Source organism: Cetorhinus maximus, chromosome 28 (genome assembly GCF_964194155.1).
Source record: "Cetorhinus maximus chromosome 28, sCetMax3.hap1.1, whole genome shotgun sequence".
Lineage (NCBI taxonomy): Eukaryota > Metazoa > Chordata > Chondrichthyes > Lamniformes > Cetorhinidae > Cetorhinus > Cetorhinus maximus.
In genome coordinates this window covers 19,353,290-19,376,883 of record NC_135906.1, presented here as the reverse complement: position 1 = coordinate 19,376,883, position 23,594 = coordinate 19,353,290, and the positions used below count along the sequence as shown (strand labels likewise).

General features: G+C 42.1%; 1 protein-coding gene across 1 annotated transcript in view; it reads right to left on the bottom strand.

Annotated features, from left to right (window-relative positions):
- LOC144668888 (voltage-dependent P/Q-type calcium channel subunit alpha-1A-like) overlaps positions 1 to 23,594 on the bottom strand; it is a 741,147-nt gene that overhangs the window by 31,303 nt on the left and 686,250 nt on the right. The window contains exons 43-45 of the mRNA XM_078531346.1: positions 23,314 to 23,423; positions 18,172 to 18,307; positions 13,938 to 14,051 (exon numbers count right to left, since the gene is read on the bottom strand). Of these exons, the coding sequence (XP_078387472.1) occupies positions 13,938 to 14,051; positions 18,172 to 18,307; positions 23,314 to 23,423 (360 nt within the window). The remainder of the gene's footprint in view (positions 1 to 13,937; positions 14,052 to 18,171; positions 18,308 to 23,313; positions 23,424 to 23,594) is intronic.

Below are 23,594 nucleotides of genomic sequence, written 5' to 3'. Positions count from 1 at the left end.
TCTTCAAAGAACTGAAGTTAAGAAAACTCACTTTGAATTCGACTGGTTCAGGGTATCATGTTTCTTTGCCTGGATCCTTTAAAATCTGTGTGTTTCACTGTTGCCTTAACAAAAGTGTAACTGGGAGTTAGATTAAGTAGGGGATTTAGAAGTTATCATAGTAGTAATTTGTAGATCTATGTAGGTGCTTAAAAGTCATTTTTCTTGTTAGTAAATGTTTAATCTAGTTTTGTAAAAACCTATAAGACTTGGTGGTCTTATTACTACTGAATTCAAGGCTCGCATCGCAAAATTTATACAAATTGCAAAACAAGTTGTGGCAGTTATTTCAAGTTTCCCTTTGGGATTTGAACAACTCAGCATTTACCATCGGCTGTGCCATAACAACAAGCAAAGGTAAAAGGTGTAATGGTCTCCTGAAGAGAAGTGGAAGTGAAAGAACCTGTTCCTCCATTTGCATTTATTCTGATAATTTACACAGTCAACTTAATGGGAATGTGAACTATACTGTCAAATAATCTGTGAGGTAGTTTGTACTTGTGTCTGATCTACAATAGCACTTTAGTAATGTGAGTTTGGCAGTAAAACATACCCAACCCTCAACATGGCTGCCAGAGTTTCCAAATATTTACCTGAGTGATAGTTTTGAAATAACCAAGCTTCAACTTAGTCCTGTGCATAAGCAAGAAGTCTGGTTGGACTGGCCTATTTAATTTACTAAATGTACATAACGTGCAAATTAGAATCCACATTGAGAAGCGCACATTAAAAACTCAAAAATTAAATTGGTGCTAAACACAGTGTAGAGTGCATGAGTAATGTATGATTAGTCTGTTAAAGAAACTGCAGTATCACTGACGCCATAATCCAAAAAACAAGTTGTTCCAGAAACACACACTTTTATCATGGTTTTTCAATTAGTTTTAAATGAAATCATTACATTATAATATTTTTCACTATTTAACGTGGTACAATAGGCACTGAGATGGCAAGAATGTTTGTTTCTTGGGTGTGTAAATATGTAATGGCATGGTCTAATCTGTGCTATGATGAGATATTTCATGTTGATAAATGTCACTTCATCATGAAGATGACACTGGGTAACTTGTTCAAGATGTTATTATGATGTACCCTATGTGTGACCATACACTGTACACAGGACACGGAATGTACATAGAACCAAGAATGTACATAGAACCTTAGAACTGTACACAGGACCATGGAACTGTACACGGACCAAGAAACTGTGTACAGAACTATATGGAACCTATACTGAGTCATGCAACTTTACCTCAACAAGAGCCACTGCCTTCAGCAGAGGAGGAAATAAATGGTCAGGCTGAAGGGAGTTGAGGGGTATGAAAAGTCCAAAATATGTTAGCAGAAATGTTTCGCTTTTACTCCAAGGAGTTTAGAAACATTGATTGGCTGGTGTAAAGCAATAGAGAGTGGTATCCTTTTCTTTCATGAATACAAATAAGGGTGGACACGAATTTCATAATTCACAGTGAAATATATATTCTGGGAAAAATAACACCCATAAAGAGCATTCCAATTAAGGGAAATAACAGATGTGAAGATCAAACAAATTGGTAAACAGTAATGAGTGGATGTGTAGAGTAGACTAGGTTCACCAGAGTTTGTTTGAAGTTGCACTTAACATCCAGACAATGACACATTTATCATTGAATTTTATTCAAGAATTAAGCAGGTTCCTTATATATATTGCTAATATGCAGCAGGATGTCAGGTCACCTCTGAAGAAGAGTCATAAGGAGTTGAAACTTAATTCTGTTTCTCTCTCCACAGATGCTGCTAGACCTGCTGAGCTTTTCTGGCATTTTCTGTTTTTGTTTCAGATTTCCAGCATTTCCAGTATTTTGCTTTTATGTCAGATCACCTCAACTGGTAACATTAGGTCAGATAGTTGTGGGTTCAAGCCCTAGAGATTTGAGTTTACAATCTAAGCTGCACTTGAATGCAGCGCTGAGGGAGTCAGAGGCGATATTCTTCAGGTGAGATGATAAATCTCGACAACACCTGTCTGCCTGTTCTGCTGGGTAAAGATCCTCTGGCCCTATTCAAAAGAGCAAGGTGTTGTGCCAGACCTCAATCAATGGGGGAGATGGGGGCGTAGTGGTAATGTCACTAGACTAATAACCTAGAGGCCCAGACTAATGCTCTGGGGACATGGGTTAAAGTCCCACCATGACAGCTGGCGGAATTTGAATTCAATTAATAAATCTGGAATATAAAGCTATGCTCAGTCATGGTGACAATGGTAATGATCACTGGTTGTTGTAAAAACCCATCTGGAAGGAAATCTTCCATCCTTACCTGGTCTGGCCTACATGTGACTCCAGACCCACAGCAATGTGGTTGACTCTTCACTGCCCTCTGAAATGGCCTAGAAAGACACCCAGTTCAAGGGCAACTAGGGATGGGCAACAAAATCCGGCCTTGACTGCGAAGCCCACATCCCATGACAAAACAAAGACAAAAAATAGCACCAGTTTCTGGAATGTTATTAAGGCAGAATAACTGGAATTTGCCTACTAACAACAGTCACTAGACTTTAAAAGTAGTTAATTAGGTGAACGTGAAGAAGAGTCATAATGAACTCGAAACATTGGGCTGAACCTTAGCTATGTCAGATGGGCTGGGCAGGAGCAGGCGCGGAGCCGATCGCCACCCACAATCGGCTCTGTGCCACCATTTTATGCGGGCGGACCAATTAAGGTCTGCCCAGCGTGAATCATGGCTCCCAAGAACAGCGGGAAGGGGTGGGTGGTGGCAGGACTCCAATAACCGCTGGGTCCAATGGCGACCCGGCGGCCTGTTTAAAAACTGCGCAGGCAGCCTTTCAAAGGCTGCCAACGATGGCGCACAGAAGGATGTCCGAGAGCACTCTCGGAGAGGCCAGGCAGGAGGGCAGGTCGGCGGGGCAGTGTGCCCCGAGATTTTCAGATGAGTGCCTCACTGCCCTCCTCGAGGAAGTGGCTGCACGGCGCGACATCATAGCACCAAGGGATGGGAGGAGGAGGCCCCCCCCCAATGTGACGAAATGTGCCTGGGAGGAGGTGGCAGAAGCGGTCAACTTCCATGATATGGTGCAACGCACCTGGGTGCAGTGCCGCAAGCAGTTCAATGACTTCTTGCGATTGGGAAGGGTGAGTACCGTGTTGGCATGGGTCACCTAACACAGCGGTTAGGTTGGACCACCCTGGCCACCACCCCCCAACTCAGAATTTTGTTATTGCAGTCAACAACTAGGCATGGGCAATAAATGCTGGCCCACCCAGCGAAGGCCACATGCCGTGAATGAATGAATGCCTAGTTGTTCCTGAGAGGGTGGTGGTGAGCTGCCTTCTGTAACCGCTGCATGCGGTTTATATGCATCCACAGTACTGTTTTGGGGGTGAGCTCCAGGATCTGGACCTAGGTATAGAGCTGGAATGCCGAAACATTTCAAAGTCAGGATGTGGACTGACTTGTAGGAGGGCTTCCAGGTGGTGGGGTAGCCATCCATCTGTTGCCCTTGTCCTTCTAGGTGGTAGTGCTCCTTGGTTTGGAAGGTCTTGCAGTGTGAGTGGCAAATGTGATGGAGGCAGCATCTGGGCAAGGGGGTCAGCCCTGGCTGCTTGGAGTGAGTGTATGGCAGTTCCAGGGTCACGGACTAGATGAGCCCTGCAATGTTTCACTCAGGTTGGGGTGGCAAGGCTGCAATGGCAATCCAGGTTTAGGGTGCACTAATCAATACTCCTCCCTCCTTTCAGGAGAGGACCACACACAATAATGCGGAACAGATGCAGACTGGCAGAGGGCAGGCCCACCTACTCATACCCACCAGATACGAGCAAGAGGCTCTCGAGCTGGAGAGGGGCCATGCGCCCAGGTCTACGGGCAGTGGTGAGGTTGGGGTGACTGAGAGGTAGGAGTGCTGTGTACTGAGGTCACAATATCCGTTATTGCAACCATTCCACCGTTGACTGTATATTGACTTCAACATCCAACATGGGTTTCCTAATGATAACGGAAGGAGGAGCACATCCTCATCTGGGTGCCAGGCATGCACATTAACAGTGTTACAACTTTAACTAATCAAATGTCCTTGTTCTTCCTTTCAGCCTCATTGGAACACGCCCGGACTCAAGAGGCAGAGGGACTGCCACTGACCCAAGAGCCCTGAAGATATACACGCATCAGCGTCACACCATCTCAGCCAGGCAGACGCCAGCACAGATACCAGCACCTTGATGGGGATAAGATCGTCGGTTAGTGTCCTGGGGCACAGTGGTGACTTCACACTTGCTTGAGGTGCAGGCAGAGACAGAGAGCGCCGGCAGTCGGAGAACTGCTGTGGACCAGAAACATGCTCAGTCGGTGGCTGATGATGTGCCACTGGAGTCGTCCCTGAGGCAGCAGATGCTGGAAGTCCAGCAGGGTCTGCAGGAGGATCTGGCGGAGATACATGAGGGAATGCATACCATGGTCTCCGTGATGGAGGAGTCCATGCGGAGCATCAGCAATGGACTGGTCCTCATGGCCGAGCGCAATGCTTCCTCCATAGAGAGAGTGGCGACTCTCATGGAAAGGCTCCTCCAGGAGAACAATCAGGGTTTCCTGGGGATGCGCTCGGGCCTGCAAGCCCTCACAGCAGCATTGAACTCAGCTGGTCAGTGTCAGTGTGAGAGATGGAGTGAGGTCCGAAGCGACCTCACGTTGGTGCACGAGCTGCCTGTCACCTCTGCAGGCTCCTCTCAGGGTACTCCGGATGAGGGCAGCAGCTTCTCCGCCTCTCTGCCAGTGACTGTGGCATCCGATGAGGCTAGGGCGACTGGGGAGATGCCAGCCGTGCCACTGGCCTCTCTCTCCCAGGTGGGGCCAGCACAGGCTCCATGGGCCAGAGGATGCCCGCCAAGATCATCAAGGTCAACAGGACAGCAGAATGAGCAGGCTGTTTCCAATGTCAGTGCCAGTGAGGGCACTTCACAGTCACTTCAGGTGCAGGTGGAGACAGAGAGTACCCATCGTGCTGGCAGTCAGAAGACTGTTGGGGACTAGGAACATGCTCAGTCGGTGGCTGATGATGTGCCTCTGGAGCAGTCCCTGAGGCAGCAGATGCTGGAAGTCCAGCAGGGTCTGCAGGAGGATCTCTATAACGGCCCTTGTGGAGGCATGGTTCCTAATGTAGCACTGCTCGGCCTCTGTTCTTAGAGGGTGGAGGGGTGTCATGAGAGCACCTAGACGTAGCACCCGCAAGTGTAAGCATAAATCACCTTAGGCACAACACATTTAAGTTGCTTCTCATTCGGTGTGCAGCTCAATACTTTTAAATGTACTTTCATTTCTGTTTTGTAGTGTGTGTGTGCAATCGTTAAATGTTTTAGTTCTCAACAAGCCTCTGGGTGCTTCATTACTTCTGCTGGTGAATGGGAACCCATGATGTTACGAGTGACTTGTTTGCCATTGAGCTTTTCTGACAAGGCACATAGTTAATGTTCCTAATCAGACAAATATTGCTCTCAGGTATCGAGTAGAGAGCCTGCAGCCCTGCATTGTATTGGAGGTTCATTTGTGGTGGGCTAGCTGAGGGATTGTTGGATCAAAGCCTCCTGGGTGTCCCCGCCTTCCTGGAGGTTTCCCGGGTCAGCGTCCATCCCCTCAGCGTTCTCCTGAGCGTGCTCGTCCTCGGACTTACTACTGGGCTCATCATCTTTGGCGGCCAGGGCATCTGCGTTTACATCTTCTTCTTCCAATGCGTCCCCCCTTTCCAGCATCAGATTGTGGAGAGCGCAGCATGCAACCACTATCAGTGACACACGATCTGGGGGTATTGCAGTGCACCCCATGATTGGTCCGGGCATTGGAAACGCATCTTGAGAAGACTGATGGTTCTCTCTACCACGGCCCTTGTGGAGACATGGCTCCTATTGTACCACTGCTCGGCCTCTGTTCTTGGATGGTGAAAGGGTGTCATGAGCCACCTTTTGAGTGGTTAGCCCTTGTCACCCATCAGCCATCCATCCAGCCGGGCTGGAGCACTGAAGAGCCTCGGCATCCAGGAGTGTCTCAGGATGTAAGCGTCATAGGAGCTGCCTGGGTACCTTGCACAGACTTGCAGAATCTGCATCCTATGGTCACACACTGTTTGCACGTTCATGGAGTGGAAACCCTTCCTGTTGATGAAGGCACTCGGCTCACCCACTGGCACCTTAATGGCCACATGTGTGCAGTCAATTGCACCCTGGACGCGGGGGAACCCAGCAATTGCTGCAAAGCTTCTGGCTCACTCCGCCTGGCTGGCCTTGTCTGAGTGGTAGTGAATGAAAGTCAATGCACACCTGAACAGAGCATCTGTCACCAGCTTGACACAACTGTGGATAGCTGATTGGGAGACTCTGCAAAGATCACCCACCGAGCCCTGGAAAGAGCTGGAGGCATAGATGATGAGGGCAGCCGTGACATTCAGCGCTACTGGCATGGGGTGGTCACCCTCAGAGTCAGAGCTGATCTCAGGGCTGATTATCTGACAGATGGATCCCTTGAGAGATGGAGCCTCCTTCAGCATTGCACCTCAGACATATTGAGGTAGCTGCATCGCCGCCCGTAAGCCCTGGCAGCAGGATAGTGGCGTTTTCTGTGGCCCCTTCTGCCTTGCACTTCCTGAAGGCCCTGCGCCCCTTGTGCCTGTGCCTGTCCTCCCAAAGGTGGCTCCCCTGGAGGCTGAATATGGACACCTGGCCTCCTCCCCCTTCTGGCCCTCTCTTCCTCCTCAGAGGAGGTACTTCCAGTGGAGAGCACAATCCCCATTCCCAGGGTAAGGGAAGGCTGTCTGAAACCTGCAAGGCTCCAAGAATAGTGTTTCCTCCAGAGTCCTGACCTGAAGCCTCTTATTCCTGTAAAAGCAGCTCTGAAGAGATTTGAAGTTCTCCTGTTCACACCAGCAAGTAGCAATAAGTTTCTAAAGTAAATAACTAACAACTCGCATTCGCGAGCCCTCACCCCTTTTATCCCGCCCGTGGATGAGATTTTTAAAAATGTGGCCTACCTGCCTGCCCGTTGCGCCCGTGCGACGCTCTGAAAACAACACAGGCTGTGAAAAATCACTGTGTATCGCTGCCTCAAGGGCCTTAAGTGACCCATTATTTAATGGCAGGTGCGCCTTGGAACTCATAGCGCACCCGCCCACTGAAATATCGCAATGGCACAGTGACATCGGGTCGCATGCCCGACGTCATCGCATGTCATTTTATGCATCAGCGTGCCGGGCCCGCCCCCACACACCGACATCAAAATTCTGCCCATCAACTCTGTTTCTCTCTCCACAGATGCTGCTAGACCTGCTGAGTTTTTCCAACATTTTCTGTTTTTATTTCAGATTTCCAGCATCTGCAGTATTTTGCTTTTATCTTAGTATTTTTTCCAGGTTGTTTGGAAATGGGAAATGTTTACGCAGAAGGAGAATTCCTTTCCTGCCCTACTCAGTTACAGCTTAGAGAGGGTTATGACCTTACCTGATGGTATAAGATTGCTTTGATATAAGAATGGAGAAAATAAGCAAAGTCTCCCCACTTGAGGTGATGATCACATTTAAGTTATCTTAAGTTTGAGGTTCTATAGTTGCTCAAAGAATGCTCCAAATTGCCAAATCACATTAGATCATTTTGCTAAATTGATTCGGAGTTTTACACAACGTGGGATACAGCAGCTTTCAACATTAAGCTTATGCTAATTAAGCAAGTAGTCATTATGAAAGTTCGTTCTCGTCACTGATGGTTCAAACGCGGATTATCTGTTTATTGTATCTTCATATCTGTGTTCACAAAGCTTGACGGCCTTTCAATGCTTGGAGATTAAACATGCATATAACAGCATCTTTTGATAGGAATTAACCCTTTCATCACAGAAGCCAATGAATCACGAGTTTAAAACAGAACTAAGTTTCAGATTGTATGGACTTAAATACATATATTTTCTGGATTATGTTTTTTCCAGGAACAGTACCACTCTCTGATCATAAGGCAGGCAGTCTGGTCCCAGTTTCTCCAATTTTAATGTCAATGGCAACAATTCATGTATTAAGTCTTAGTACACATTTGACTATGTTCCCAGCGTTAGACTGCCTTCTATGGTTGACCTCCATGCTCCACCATGAAACAGGAGCAAACTCAGTCATGAAAAATGACATACTGGACACCATAGTAACCAAGCACACCATGACAGAGTAACAGATTAATAAAACACTTCATTGCAACACAGGAATGCCCCACAGTTGTAATATTTTGAGAGTTAGAGCTTCAATCATTAAATCAGCACTTAATTTTATTATTAAACCAATAAATAAACACCATGGGCAGAATTTTACAGCAGCGGGATTTTATGTTCCCGCCAAAGTCAATGGAGTTTAGAATGACTCTCTGCATTTTACGGCCCCTTCCCTGCCACGACAGAGCCATAAAATTCCAGCCCATGACTGACTATAAAATGGGAAGAAACTCTCCAAAAATTGATTTAGAAATTTGATTTAAAAATATTTAGAGATCTTAGACTGCAGTGGGTTTAGAAAAAAATGACCATATCTGTGAATGTTGGAGTAAAAACATTGGCCAGGGTTTTCCAATCCCGTGGCCCCCAAAGTCAACGGACCTTTGGCTGGTCCTTCAAATTTTCCATCCCACCCGCGACGATTCCCACCACGGGCAGGACTGGAAAATCCTGGCATTCATCTTATTAGGGAAGATCTCCAAGAATTGTTTCTGTTAGTAAAGCCATCACAAAGGTTCAGAACAATAAATTGCTGAACAATCTATTAAAAAAAAACCTGTTTCACACTATTAATTGTTTGTGAGGACACAGCTCTATAGCCACAGTGAACATGCATTTAAAGAGCACTGTCTTTATCAATAGTAAGAGCAAAGAAGGCCTGATGACCTTATGCATAAACAACATGGTGGCATTTTGTCAATCCTGGTGCATTGTGAATTGTTTCATTATAGCAAGTGGTTGGCAAATGTGAAAAAAACAAGTAGCATGCATGAAGCCCACTTCACCCCTTCAGCCTGTTCCATTTTTCAGCTTAGCAATGATGATGCGGGAGTTATGTCAGATTGGTGTTGGACCTAGGGATAACATTGCTGGCTTTAAGAATGACAGTGGAATTTTAGCAGAAGCAAAAATTCAGATTTAGATTTTTTATAATCTAACTTAACCCACTAACTGTGTATTTACGCTGAGATCAAAGGGCCTGAAACATCTTACTTTTTTATGTATTATAAGCTGACAATTCAAGGACTCAAAATGAGGGAGTGGTCATAACAAACATGGTGTAGGCATCAAGTATGTTTTGTAATAACTGTGTTTAAATAGGTTCAAACTTATGATCAGCTTACTTAACAGCCTTTAACTGTAACAACTATCAAACTGAATTTGATGACTATTGCCTGATTTAGATTCATATAATTTTCACCCTTCAAGATTTTCCTGCAAGATGTCTCAACCTGTTTTCCTCTCATCCAGTTCGTTTTGTCAGTGTGACTATGTTAATTCATGATATTCAGTGAACTCATTATCACATCAAGTAAAAAAGCAAGTAGAAAGGAATGGTTGCGATGTGACCACTAGAAGGCATTTATGATTAACTCAGGGAACCATATGATGCTCATAATTATTCATTCTCAGTCAGAGAATGAAATTGAGCTGAAGCCACTAAGGCCAGGCATGGATCTCTGCAATGAGTAAAAACTCTACCAGATTTAAGATGTGAGGCCTGAACCAGTAGTCCCAAGGTTTGCCCTAAATTGAGACTTTGGCCTCATCTCAGTAATTTGGGCTCTCTGCTGGCACCCATTGTGTTTCCAGAAGCAGTTTGCCCATTTTTTGGGTTGCCTCCCTCAGTGCCAGTTGTCCTCTAGTAAGTCCTGGGAAGAGGGGGCTGAGGTGGGGAGGGGGGGGATGGAGGACAATGGGAGAGGGGCAACCGCAAGTTGGCCGCAATCCTCAGGGGTTACTTCTCCTGGCTCCACATCAAATCTTAAGAAGATATGTTTTCCTTACTTTTTTGATGGTGGCTGCTGCTTAGCCACAGCAACAATTGAAAAATCATGAGGAGAGCAAGCACAGATGTTGCCTGACCTGCTGAACATTTCCAGTATTTTCTCTTTATAGGCATAATATGCAGTTTAATCATCACTATCCACTAGGAGAGGAGACCTAAATATAGACATTAGGCTCCTCATTCACATATGTAAGGAGCCTAAAGCATGTTTTATGCAGTTACAGGGGGTGCTTGAAAATTGAAAATTGAACCAAATTGGTGTTGGATGTATTTTAAGCACCCTTGGAGTGCAGAAGGCAGTACTATGAAATTGATACTTCTTGTTGCTATTCTGCAAAAAAACACGGCACAGAAGTGTTCAATTTCTCACTCACTAGGTAGGTGCAGCATGCTCAATCTAATTGGCTGATAGAATATGTGCTGGACTTGGGGTATCACTGTGCTGCTTTCATCAGGGCTTTTTGAAAAGATGGCTGATCCAACCCTCTTAAATTTTCTAAACATGAGTGTGAAAATCTTCCTAAGAAAGCAAAATGAACAGCAAGATATAGAGGGAATTAATCAGAATGAACAAATGTGAGAGAAACATTAGTGAAAAGAAAGCATGAAAAGGAGAGCAAGAGAAAGGGGGAATGTGTGAAGATGGTGAGATTAAGTGCAGGAAATAAGTGAGGGAAAAGGAGGCAAGAGAGAGTGCTTCAATGCCAGAGAAGAGAGTTTATTTTTTCCTTTTCAGCCCAGGAATAGAGGTGTTCAAAGTCATGAGGGAGCTGGACAGAGTAGATAGGGAGAAATTGTTCCCACTCATAAAACAACCGAGAATGAGAGGACACAGATTTAAAGTGATTTAAAGAAGCACGTGTGATTTGAGAAAAAACTTTTCACACAGCGAGTAGTTCAAGTCTGGAATGTACTGCCTGGAAGTGTGGTGGAGGCAGGTCCAACCAAGGCATTCAAGAGGGCACTAGATGATTATTTGAATCGAAACAATGTGCAAGGGTACAGAGAAAAAAGCAGGAGAATGGCATTAAGTCATGATGCTCATTCAGAGAGCCGGTCCAGACATGATGGGCCAAATGGCCTCCTTCTGCGCTGTAACATTCTGTGATTCGTGAGGAATCAGTATTTTCAGTTCTGTTAACATGCAGATTTAATATAGTTGACAGCTTTCCTCTTTTAATCTAAAGAATATTTCTGTTGCCCAAATCTATTTGTCATCCTTCACTTCTCAGAGCAAATTATGGCTTTCCCTTTTTATCTTTTTTTGAAGATTTTTTTCTATAGGAATTAACTTTCTTTCAGAATTACAAACATCAGAATACCCTGTGATCATTTTTCCTATCAATATCATTAGCATAAGAGAAGCCATTCAATGCATGGTTGAATGTCTAGTTGGATAAGCGTTTCTAGAGATCAAAATTGCCCAAAATGGTGGTTTGTCAATATATTTAAAAAATAAATATTAGTAGTGTCTAGAAGTTCTACCACTAGATGTCACTAGCTTAAATTGTAAAGACGTTTGCCAGAAGCTATTTACAGAGCGTTGTGTAACTTTGGGCCTGATTTTAACTCACTCAAAACACAGTTAAAATCAGGCCCTGAGTTAATGTTTTCAGCTGGCGAACAACAAAACAATAGAATAATCTCCATTACAAATAAACACCATGACTGACTATAAATTGGGAAGAAACTCTCCAAAAGCTCCCACTTTTAACAGAGGCATAAACCACATGTGTATGAAAAGGTGTAATAATGCAAACCATGTATACTGTAAGCTTGTGCTTAGCTGTGACCATTAGGCAAGATAAATAACAACTTTAACACCATGGGTATACCAGCACTGTGGATGTACCTACACTACATGGACTGCAGTGGTTCAAGGAGGCAGCTCACCACCACTTTCTCAAGGGCAATTAGGGATGGGCAATAAATACTGGTCTAGCCAGTGATGCCCACATCCCATGAATGAATAAGGAAATAGTAATGAGAAATGCAAAGCCTTTTAGCTGCATTAAATGGAAGGCCTACCCATCTTCAAAAAAGTTGTGAAAGAATTTCAAAGCATCAGTGTTAAGATGGTGATAGACTTCGGAGTTCATTGCAGTTTGTAACAACAAAGATATCACCTTCAAAATATCATCTTAGGCACCATCTATAACTGCTGTAATTTCATTCGAATACAGAGTACTTGGGGAAGATGAAATCATGGTCTATATAGATTTTCATGTACTTATAAGATTTAGAAGAACATCCCAGTTTGATATTTGGTCTTTACTAAGGTATCTAGTTTTCATCAAGGTGGTGCAGAGGTCACAAAAACTGATTTTAGTGTCTTTGAGCTTGGGAAGGCAAAAATTAATTTGTCCAGAGTTCCTAGTCCCAATCACTGCCTGGTGGTTCACTGCTGGAATGTCTGCATTCATGGTGTCTAAAGATGGCAGGAGGAGACTCAGTTGGATGAGTGACTCCTGCAGAAATGTGGCCATTGGATGATTTTTTTTAATGCTCTCGCTACCACGCTAAACAGTCTGGAAACACAGACTAGGCACAGTTGTGAAGATTTTTACCATCCTAGCACCAGAGGAGGAGAGAGGATTTTGATTTAAAGTCTTGAAATAATCATTTTTTAGGTAAGTGGGCTATTAATGGCTTATTTTAATGGAGGAATAAACACCATTTATTTTAGAACAGTGCACAGGAATGTACAAACTCATTCACTCATTGTTATCACAAACAGGTATTTCTAGGTTGAATTTTTGAGCATATTTTTGGGAGTGGGGAGAAATAGGTAATTATCACATCATTGTTTCAAAAAAAAGACAGTAATTATCAATAATCTTTTAGTGAAATATCTTTGTTTACACAATGTTTTCAACATTTCTGTTTGGAATATGGTGTCAATGCGGCATCATCATCAACAGCACGTGATTTGAAGATCGAAGGCCAACAACCACGATGAGAGTCTTCACTGAGTCAATTATGTTCAAGATCTTAAAGATTCACTGTCAACCACCAAGAGGAAATTGTATGGCGTAGATTGTCAAAAGCACTCCTGTAGTGTTAGTAAATGAGATACTATCCCTTTTCAGGAATGCTCAAGTAATGGTAGAGAACTTAAAAAAGAAAACTGAAAACATGCAGATAAAAAAAACCAACAATCCCTCTTGTAAAACAATGATCTCACTTTAACTCTTTCAGTGCTGCATCACCCAAAGATAACATTTTCTTTTGAAAGGAGCATTTTTTCTTTGTCAGGAATTAACATTTGAAGTCGCCCCTTACCTTTCCTTAAATCTAACTTAATGATTTGGGCCTTTTTGAATTGCAGTAAAATGCTGGTTCCCTGATTAGATCTATATTCACCTATTCCAAAATTAAATAACATTTCAATATAGATTCAGGCAGAGAATGTTCATCCTTTCTCCCTTTAAATTGGTTACACTCAAACAGGCAGGGCCCAATGGGCAGGATCCAACTGACAGCATACAAGTAACATGCACAATGTGCAAGCTGCACAATATTTTAAATAACCTTCAAGGATATGATCCTCATATGAGACTTTGAATGAAAATCATGTCTTTGAAAGCTAAGCATTAGATGCCTCTCCACAAAACTGGTTGTTGATTAACACAGTGATTTCTAGTTTGCAACACAGGAATTTATAATCTTAATTGCCCTTTAAACATTTTATTTGTTACTAGTTTTCTCCCCTGTAAATTTACTAAAAGAACAATTCATTTGGGCATGTTTATAATTTAATGATTTCTATTGTGATGCGTTAAATAGAACTCATTGAATACATTGGCACTGGTTGCATTGAAAGAGTTAAAATAACGGAACATGATATAGGATGCAGCAGAGTACATCTCACTGAGCTCACTTGGTTTTCTGCAGGTAGCCGTGGCATGGAGGCTGCTCGACTTTGGCCTTCCATCGGGAGGTAATGGTCGCTGTCCGAGTAGCCGTCCCTCCCCATTTCTTGCATCTCCACAGCCTGCAATACAAAGCCAAATTTGGGGGGGTATTAAAGGGGAGGAAACGTCAGCCTCAGCTGGAACTGAGTGAGCTAGAAGGCTCCTCATACTATTTGCTTTTCCTGAGTGTAAATCTGTAAGGTGTATACCCTGCTACATGCTTGATGTGTTGACATAAAACAAACATCAAAAGAAAGAAAGGGGTATGATTATAATTTAGAAGGTGCACACACTAGAGAATTAACCCATACACTAGATGATTTGCCTTTTCATTCTTGGAATGTTGGTGCCACGAGCAATGCAGTATTTATTGCCCATTCAGAGCTGTCCTGAGAAGTTGGTGGTTGGCCGTTTTCTTGAACTGCTGCAGTCTGTATGATGATGGTATTCTCATCAATGCTATTAGGTAGCGAGTTACAAGATTAACCATTCAGGTTCATAACTAAGATCTAGGTATTTACATTTATTTTAATTATTTATTTTAAATCTTATGGTAAACTTTCTTCTCATTAGCTTCGGAGACATTTCCCTAGTTTCTGTCCTCAGGAACATCATCAAACACTTCCAGGTCAGGCAAAGCATAGCTTAGATACAGAATAATGTACCCTCTGCTGTACTACAAAGTGCTATTTAACCTCTATAGATGCCAGTGGGATGTTTCCATTCTCCGCGCCATTATCCTTCACAAAAGTGCTATTTTAGTGCCAATTTTACTATTTAGGAATTATGAGTAGGACTGGGGCCCAGTTAGCTCAGTTGGCTTGACGGCTAGTGTATGGATCAGATTAATGCCAACAGCACGGAATTCAATCCCTGTTCTGGCTGAGGTAGACCCAGGGCCTGCCTCCTCACCCTATCCATAGTAAAAAATTCCAGCACTTCAGTGTGGTTCAACGAATAATTGCTAAGGACCTGCCTTCGGGCAGTGAACTCAAGAAGAAGAATGAGCAGGACTATGGCAATTGTGAACAGAGTTGAAATTGACCTAATACGAGAGCAAGTGCTGCAGAAACTGGAAGTCTGGAATTAAATTTGAAAATGTTGGAAATAATGAGGCCTAGCAGCACTTGTGGAGAGAGAAACAGCATTACATTTCGTCAGGATCAATGACAAAGGGTCATTGACTTAAAGTGTTAACTCTGTTTCTCTCTCCACAGAAGCTGCCAGACCTGCTGCACATTTCTAGCACTTTCTGTTCTTATTTAAGATTATTGTAAACTCACATCATGTGAAATTTTTTCAGCTGTCAGAGAAAGGAAACTTTCATTCAATTGAGTGCGGGCTGGATTGAAACATGGTAACAGAGGTAACAAGATAGTGCTCCATCCCATGCTTCTTTGTGGTTAAATGTCTAGCTTCTCGGTGGAAACATAAAGTTCTGCAGTATTGTTAAAGCTGTCAGTTAGTTGACATTATGAGAGAATTCATAAACAGGTATACACAGATGAGTACTGATGGTTCTGTGCTGGTGAGCAGACGCCAGCTCCTAATCAGCATTAAGACAGAGATCACTCTCCCTTGTGGCAACATAGATACTCACTCATAGCGTTGCTGGTAGTAAGAGTACTACCCACAGCTTCTAAGTGCAGTCATATTAACACTGAAATATGACAAGCTTATTATAATATATTTATAGAATGCCTCAACTCATTGTTGGAATGTCTGAAAGTGCCTCATATAATGAATTGCTTTTGGAGTGTTATTATGTAAGCTATCACAACATGGGCTACATAGAAAATAATGGTTACCTAGAAATAATTACAAGTTAGTAACCTAACTGGTGGGGTGGGCGGTACAGATATCACTGAAAATTACAAGAACAAACCTTGAGTGGTGAGATCAAATGCCTTGAGACCACTCTAGGATAACACTTATTCTTGTAACATATACCCATTTAGTTATTTTGGGATGAATTTGATTGTGTTCTGGGTCTATCCTTGCATTGAGCAGCTTCACTGACGTTTATTGAGAAATAATTTGTAGCTATCAGGGAACTCCTTGGCCAATATATGTTAGATTGCTGTGTCATATGATTAGTTTATTCTGTAGGATATAGTAAGACATTACAGGTGAGAAGGTGTACACGTTTACATATAGCAAGTTCCATTATAAATTCAGAATTTATAATGGAAAAGTTGATAGGAAGTATGGACAATCATAATTATACAGTCAACCTTCCCTGAAGTTTTAAGTGAAAGTTTTAAGAAAGTGCAGACAAAGTGTAGTTCTCAGCTGAAGTTGGAGTGAAGCCAAGGGATAACTGAACTAGGGGTACAGATTTAATGCAGTCTCCATATTGAAAGTCATATGTTTTGTCCATATTTTGATATTTCCATTATAATTCCTGTGTGCATACTTATAATAGTAAATGCCTTGGTAAACATGTCAGGTTAGAATTACATTCTAGCACCAGAGGAGGGATCACAACACTTCTACTGGGGGAATAGATGGGGTGGAGGATGTAATATTGTCCAAAATGTTTACAGAGGCAGTTTTCACTATAATGTGGACATAGGAATTTATGATGAAAAAATTTGACAAGTGCAGATTTTTAATATATTATAGATACATAATTTTTATATAGCATTCACTCTCTATACGAATCACATTTGCTTCTTGCAATATTTTGCTGTCACACAATCTCCACCATGCTTTGTTTGTTATATCCTGTATAAAACAGAGTATCCTCTGGCTCATCCTGAGCAACACTATGGGTGATCTGCGAGTGGTATATTAACACAGAACATAGTGCATTTTATGACATGCTGCTGAAAAGATCTGAAAGGCTAGACTGCGGCATAGCACATTAATCCATATGGAATGAGGTAATGCTGTGTTCTTTTAGGCCATACAGCCTTATTTTCCTTCCCCATACCTCATCTATCCTCGCTTCTGTGCTCAGCACACCCAGCTGATGATGGTAAATGAAAATAAACTTACGAATTGCCAACTATATAATTTCTGCCTCAACTGACACCAGCACATAACAGTCATTCTGTTGCTGCTTGTATGAAGCAGCATTCACACTTGTCTATATAACAATAATCACTGCATTTCAAAGTAATTCACTTTAAGTTAATGCATTTTAAATTGATGCATTCCAAATGGTGTGGTGAGATACGAAATAAATGCACTTCTTTAATATAAAGAACAAATATTTTGCAGAGTTTTAGGTGTAACTCATGTTGGTGAAAAGTCTATCATAGAACTAGAAGACTTGATTGGATAACTGCCAGTATTCTAACACTTAATGCTGATTGATGATATTTTGGCTCTCAAATTGTCTATGAGGGTTATACAAAGCACACACAAAGTACTACAGCCACATAATGAGTCCAGCTACCGAATTGCACTGGGAGGGATTCAGCAGCAGGTCAAATATTGGGCCACTCAGCTGGGAACTAATTTTAGTTGCTGGACCTAAAAGAAAGACGAAAAATAATAAAGAAACAAATAAAGTGTTGAGAAAGATATAGGTACTTGTTGGGCATTCAAAAGTCTTTCAGCAGAGCACAAGTACATTGGTATTCATGATTGTCCATGTTTTCCAAGTCAGTCATGCTGTCAGGTCATCGTGGGAAGGTGTGGAAAGACAGGTGCCTCCCAACGGGAAGGATGAGAAGCTCAGAGGGTAAAGTTCAACTTGCAGCTCAGACACAGCTCCACACAACCACAGAGCAGCTTTGGCAGAGGCTTGGCTGAGTTTTCTGGAGCAGCCTAATTCTCAAAATAAAATGAAAACACTAACAACTATTTTTAAGGAGTCAGGAATACTAGCAACAGTTCAAATATTTACAATAAAATGTCTCAAATTACTTTTAGATGTTTACTTTAAAGCCTATGGTATTGAAAATGCTGAGTCATTCTGAAACAAGAAGCTTCAGGCTATCCAACCTAACATAAGGTCACAAATAGTCTGTAGGGAAGAGGTGTAAAAGGCAGCAGTTTTCTGATTCTGCCAGTAAAAGGCATTTAAATTATTGTTAATGAACCAGTCTAGAACTGGCAGAATTCAGTATAGGTGTGACGAGCAAATTTTTGCCAGGATTGAAACACATAAGCACAAGATTGTAAAGTAAGCAATTTAATTGTTATGGTACCAAGCAATAAAACTCTGAGATATGTATTGCCAATTTATACCTGAGAGTTTGGCCGTGTGTCTTCTATTTCCTCTGAGCGACCTCTTTCAGGACTCCAAGCCCCTGTCTTCTGAAACATTTTTTGAGCTCGGTCTGTGACCCAAGATTGACTCTCCTTCATAATCCCATCTTGAGCACTTTGGGAAAAGAAATTGTGCATTTAATAAGGACATTAATAAAGAAGCTAGAATTCAATATTAGACAGAGCATCTGAGACATCATCTGCACAATGACATATTAAAGGAGGGCATAGCTCAGACCTTCAAGTAACAGTAGTTTGCCCTTCCAGTAATATGGAAACCTAGGTGGAGATGAGATTCTCGTGTAATTGGAAAAAGTGTGACACTTGTGACTGAGGCTTAGCAGGGTAACTACCATGACAAATAAGAGCAGGAAAAGAGGAGTGGAAAATCATATTCCAAGGGAATTACTAATTATTTTGCATCTGGTGCCTACATCCTTCTAAAACTGATAAGTCCCCAGGTCCTGATGGACTTCATCCTAGGGTCTAAAAAGAAGCGTGGCTGCTGAGATAGCGGATGCATTGATTTTAATTTTTCAAAATTCCCTAGATTCTGGAAAGGTCCCAGCAGATTGGAAAATAGCAAATGTGATTCCTCTATTCAAAAAGGAGGGAGACAGAAAGCAGGAAACTACAGACCAGTTTGCTTAACATCTGTCATAAGGAAATCACTGGAATCTATTATTAAGGAGGTTATAGTGGGGCACTTAGAAATTCTCAATGCAGTTAGGCAGAGTCAACATGGTTTTGTGAAAGGGAAATCATATTTGACTAATTTATTGCAGTTCTTTGAGGAAGTAACAAGCAACGTGGATAAAGCAGAACTTGTCAATATGATATACTTAGATTTCCAGAAGGCATTTGACAAGATGCCACATCAAAGGTTACTACACAATATAAGAGCTCATGATGTAGGGGATAACATATTAGCATGGATAGAAGATTGGTTGGCAACAGGAAACAGAGAGTAGGCATAAATGGGTCATTTTTGGGTTGACAAGATGTGATGAGTGGAGTGCCACAGGGATCAGTGCTGGGGCCTCAGCTATTTACAATTTATATCAATGACTTGGATGAAGGGACTGTATGTATGGTTGCTAAATTTGCTGATGACATAAAGTTAGGTAGGAAAGTAAGTTGTGAAGAGGACATAAGGAGTCTGCAAAGGGACATAGGTTAAGTGAATAGGAAAAAAATTAGCAGATGGAGTATAAGGTGGGAAAATGTGAACTTGTCCACTTTGACAGGAAGAATCGAAAAGCAGTATATTATTGAAATGGGGAGAGATTGCAAAACTCTGAGGTACAGAGGGATCTGGGTGCCCTGGTACATGAATCAGGAAAAGTTAGTATGCAGGTACAGCAACTGATTAGGAAGGCAAATAGATTGGTACCATTTATTGCAAGGGGAATGGAATACAAATGTAGGGAAGTTTTGCTACAGTTGTACGGGGCATTGGTGAGACCACATCTAGAGTACTGTTTACAGTTTTGATCTCCTTATTTAAGAAAGGATATAAATGCGCTAGGAGCAGTTCAGAGAAGGTTCTCTCGATTGATACCTGGATTTGGGACGGGGGGGTTATCTTACAAGGAAAGGTTGAGGAGGCTGGGCCTGTATCCATTGGAGTTTAGAAGAATGAGAAGTGAGCTGATTGAACATGTAAGATCCTGAGGGGACTTGACAGGGAGGATGCTGAAAGGATGTTTCCCCTTGTGGGAGAGACTAGAACGAGGGGCCACAGTTTAAAAATAAGGGGCCTCCCATTTAAGATGGAGATGAGAAGAAATTTTTTCTCTCAGAGGGGTCTTTGGGACTTTCTTCCCCAGAGAGCAGTAGAGGCAGGGTCAATACATATTTTTAAGGCAGAGGTAGATAGATTCTTGACTAACAAGGGAGTCAAAGGTTATCGGGGGTAGGCAGAATGTGGAGTTGAGGCCACAGTCAGATCAGCCATGATCTTATTCAATCGCGGAGCAGGCTCGAGGTGCCAAATGACCTAACTTCTGCTCCTACTTCGTATGTTTGTAAATGTGAAGCATCCCCTCATACAATGACTGTGCATCTGGGCAATGATTTATTTACCGTGGATCCATCTAGGTGAGGGATGTCAGTATCAAACAGAGCAACATGTTCTTGCTTATTTTGCAATGGATATGTGTATAAACACTCAGATTAACTCTGGACCTAAAAAGGATAGAACAGGGTACTTTCCAAAAGGTGATAAGCTAGAAATAGTGGAGGTCCAAAAAGACTTGGGGGTTGGGTAGACAGTTCATTAAAATGTCATGAACAAGTACAGGAGATAACCGAAAAAGCTAGTGGAATGTTGGTTTATACTATAATTGAATGGGACTGATAGGCTGAATGGCTTTTTCTTGTTTAGTGCTTTCTCAGCTTCCAAGGGAGAATATTGGTGTTCTTTTGCCTACCTACCCATATACCCCTCCCCTCCCCTTTTGGTCAGTCTGCAGGTTTCTATCTATTCTACTTTGGAACCACTTGTTGCAAAGATGAGGAGAGTGGCTTGGTGCAGTGTAGAAAGGCATCAAACCTCACTTTCATTGCCTTCTTATGCAGGCATTGTTCAAAACAGGAAAACAGCCCCAAAGTAGATCACAGGTACAAATCGCAACACTTCATTTTGGTGCTCTTATCTTAAAATATTGTGGGTTTTTACAGAATCTTTTGTTATTGCCCCCCTTCTGCCCCCATGACCTCCCCACACTTCATTGTACAACTCATGCTGGGATATGATCCCATGGGCAGTGGCAGTTCTTTGCCATGTTGCCCAAGTGGCCAATCTTTATGCATGGGCTTGGAAAGCACCAAAAGACTTGTTGACTGCTGGAAGTTACAGTTGGCTTCAACCATGTCTTCACCTGATATTCACACTTAAACATTCACCTCCAACACTGGTGCACCATGGTAGCAGCGTGCACATCTACAAGATGCACTTCATGAACTCATCAAGGCATCAACAGCACTTCCAAACCTGTGATCTCTACTGCCTAGATCTAGAAAGACAAGGGTAGCAGGCGCTTGGGAACACCACCACCTGCAAGTTCCCCTTCAAGCCACACATCCTGACTTGGAAAGAAAATGGCTCAACACCACCTTCTCAAAGGCAATTAGGGATGGGCAATAAATGTTGGCCTTGCCAGTGAGGTCCCCTTCCCATGAATGAATAAAAAAACTGCAGTTTCCAGCAGGGGTTTGCTGAATAGCAACCCCAAGCAGAAAATTTGCCTGACATAAGCCACGCCTACCAGGTGAAATAAGACCAACTTTAGCAATCTGCAAACCAAAATGTAGAGAGGGCAATAGCCGTTGTCATTTTGACTGAGATTCAGAAATCAATCTGATCCTTCCTATCTTATTAGAATCTCAGTGGGAAGTTTTTACTTCAGGGTAAACTGTTGAGTAAAAATGATTTTTAAGAAGTTGTTTGCAGCATAACATCAGTAGGTATGCATGTTCTAAAACACTGTGCAACAGCTGGAATGTCTGCTGTAATGCCACAACCACAGTGCAAGCATATCACTGGGTATGTGCAGAAATGAATATAAAGTCACTGTTAAGCAATTATTTTATCAATATCTTAATGTTCATTACTGTAAGCAGCTTTTAAGTAACAGCAGTTTTTTGATCAATCCTGTAAGAAAAAATATAGCTTTAACATCTCACACAGAAAAATACTGTTAATTACAATCTTGTTCATTCAGAGCCATTCATTGGATTCTTTTATTATAAGCCAACCAATTGTTGGATTGAATATGCAAAAAAACTTGGGGAAAAGAGTAGTGAGAATATGGAACTCGCTACCACATGGAGTGGTTGAGGCAAATAGCATAGGTACATTTAAGGGGAAACTAGACATACATATGAGGGCGAAAGGAATAGAAGCATATGCTTATGGAAAGAGGCCTGTGTAGAGCAGAAAAACCAGCATAGATCAAATAACTGATCAATAGGGCTGAATAACCTGTTTCTGTTTCTATGCTGTAACTGTTTCTATGCTGTAAATTTTGTGCAACAGTTTAGAAGTATCTACTCTAGTTAATTCAATTAGAGCATTTAGAAATATTTTTTGGATGGGGTCCAGCATCAACAGATAAAATTGGATTCTCAAATTCAGCTAGAAAATAGTAATCGCAGTAACAACTAGGAAACGTGGGTATAAATCCCAATTCTCACTAGATTTACAATAAATGATAGGAGAATTAGAGAGCAGTTGCAGAGAAATTTGTTTCATCTAGTGGGTGGTGGAAGTCTGGAACCTTACTGCCTCAGAGGGTGGTAGAGGCAGAGATCCTCATCACATTTTTTAAAAACTAGGATATGCACTTGAAGTGTCGTAGCCCACAAGGCTATGGACCAAGAGCTGGAAAGTGGGGTTATTCTGGATCACTCTTTCTTGGCTGGCATAGACATGATGGGCTGAATGGCCTTCTTCTGTGCCATAAATTTCAATGATTCTAAGATTCTAACTAGGCACTCAAGTATAAATTACAATACTAACTAGAAACTGAGTTAAAATCCCAATTAGGAGATTCGCATATACATTCAATTCCTACAAGGAAACACGAATACAAATCCCAATCACAACTGTCAGACCTAGGTACAATTCATAGTCTTGACTAATTCTCAAATACATAGGCTTCTCCTATGGAGCCCCATCTCATTAGTCTCAGGAGAGAAACTCATTGGGTAGGGTCAGAGCGAAGGGTATGGTGAAGATCCTTTTGTACACTGGTCAGTGTTTTCCAGTGTTTCAGATAGTGATATCAATCATGTCAATGGAGATTGATTGGTGTCAGAACATCCATTCTCCTGATTCCTGAGAACAGTTTAGATCCAGTGTGGTAAGATGGAGAAAAATAAAATATAAAGGAGTAACTTACAGATTAAAAACTGAAAAAAACAGGTCTGTACATTATACTAATTCACATTAAACCAGTGTTTTCTTTTTGCATAATTGTTCTAAGGGTTTTTGTCAAGGGTTTGCATTTCATCCACTGTCCCATTGACAGCTTTATTCCACATCATGTGATCGCTGTAATATGTTACATCTATGGACTTAGCTGTTTTAAATGATAATTCATCAACATTGGAACTTACAGGCCATTTCCAGAGATGTGCTGAGGGTCTGGTAAGGCATTCTGCCCTGGATCCATCTCCTGCGTGGGCGAAGGTGGCTCCATACGCTGAAACAGTAATGGCGTTCGATTCTGTGTGAGATATAACATGGCCTAGGGCTGGCATCAGACAGACTTATGGGAATGAAGATACAAGATTCAGAATGTTATGATGCCAAGCGAAGATTCATTTACCTCCCAGGTCACTCCTGATTCTGGAAAAAGGGGGGTCATTTAACACTAAGTTCTGCGAGAAATAATCTG